This window comes from Volvox carteri (genome assembly GCF_000143455.1).
Source record: "Volvox carteri f. nagariensis unplaced genomic scaffold VOLCAscaffold_125, whole genome shotgun sequence".
Taxonomy (NCBI): Eukaryota; Viridiplantae; Chlorophyta; class Chlorophyceae; order Chlamydomonadales; family Volvocaceae; genus Volvox; species Volvox carteri.
The window spans coordinates 44,155-44,931 of NW_003307668.1; the positions used below are offsets into that span (position 1 = coordinate 44,155).

At 62.8% G+C, this 777-nt stretch overlaps 1 protein-coding gene across 1 annotated transcript in view; it reads left to right on the forward strand.

The window, feature by feature from the left end:
* Positions 1–248: 248 nt before the first annotated feature.
* Positions 249–777, forward strand: part of VOLCADRAFT_100545 (uncharacterized protein) — a gene marked incomplete at both ends in the record, with an annotated part of 6,865 nt that continues 6,336 nt past the window's right edge. The window contains 2 exons of the mRNA XM_002959096.1: positions 249–281; positions 503–646. Coding sequence (XP_002959142.1) covers positions 249–281; positions 503–646 — 177 coding nt within the window. The remainder of the gene's footprint in view (positions 282–502; positions 647–777) is intronic.

Here is a 777-nt window from a genome sequence, read left to right on the forward strand (position 1 = left end):
TGCAGGTGTGGGTGCGGGTGCGGGTGTGGGTGCAGGTGTGGGTGCGGGTGCGGGTGTGGGTGCAGGTGTGGGTGCGGGTGCGGGTGTGGGTGCGGGTGTGGGTGCGGGTGCGGGTGCGGGCGCGGGTGCGGGCGCGGGTGCGGGTGGTGGTTGAAGGGGAGATGAAGGAAACCTGGGAACTACAGTCCCGAGGTATACGGCGTGGGGCGAAGGGCGGGATGATCCGCTACGGTGGCGAACCAGGTGATATGTACCCCGGGGGAAATTCGCTACGCGATGATGTGAGTGTACACTCATGCGCGTGCGCGTACACCCACTAGGAAGGTTGGGCTGCATGTCACCCCCCGCGTGCATGCAGCCTCCTTAACAGCCTGCATATGCTTGTCCCGCTTTATGCCTGTGCACGTGTATGCGTAACGACAACAGAGAGTGTGTGCGTGTATGTATATATGTGTGTTTATCGTGTCTATGTTGTGTTTTGACGTCTTTCTCTGACACGCAGGCGTCATCGGCCCCCACGGGGAGATGGGTGCCGAGTACGGCCTACGTACGCCACGTCAGGCGGGCAGCCGCGGCGCCCCTCCGGAGAAGGAAGGGGTGGCGGTGGCGGCGGCGGCGGGGAAAGTCGGGCGTCGGTCGGCTTAAGGTGAGCTGGGGGTGTGGCGGGGCCCCCCGTGTGGCGGTCGTGATGGCGGCTAGCTAGCTCGGTTGCCGCGTGTGTTGTGGTTTACCTGTGTAAATATGTATGTATGCATGTATGTATGTACCACTTCCACG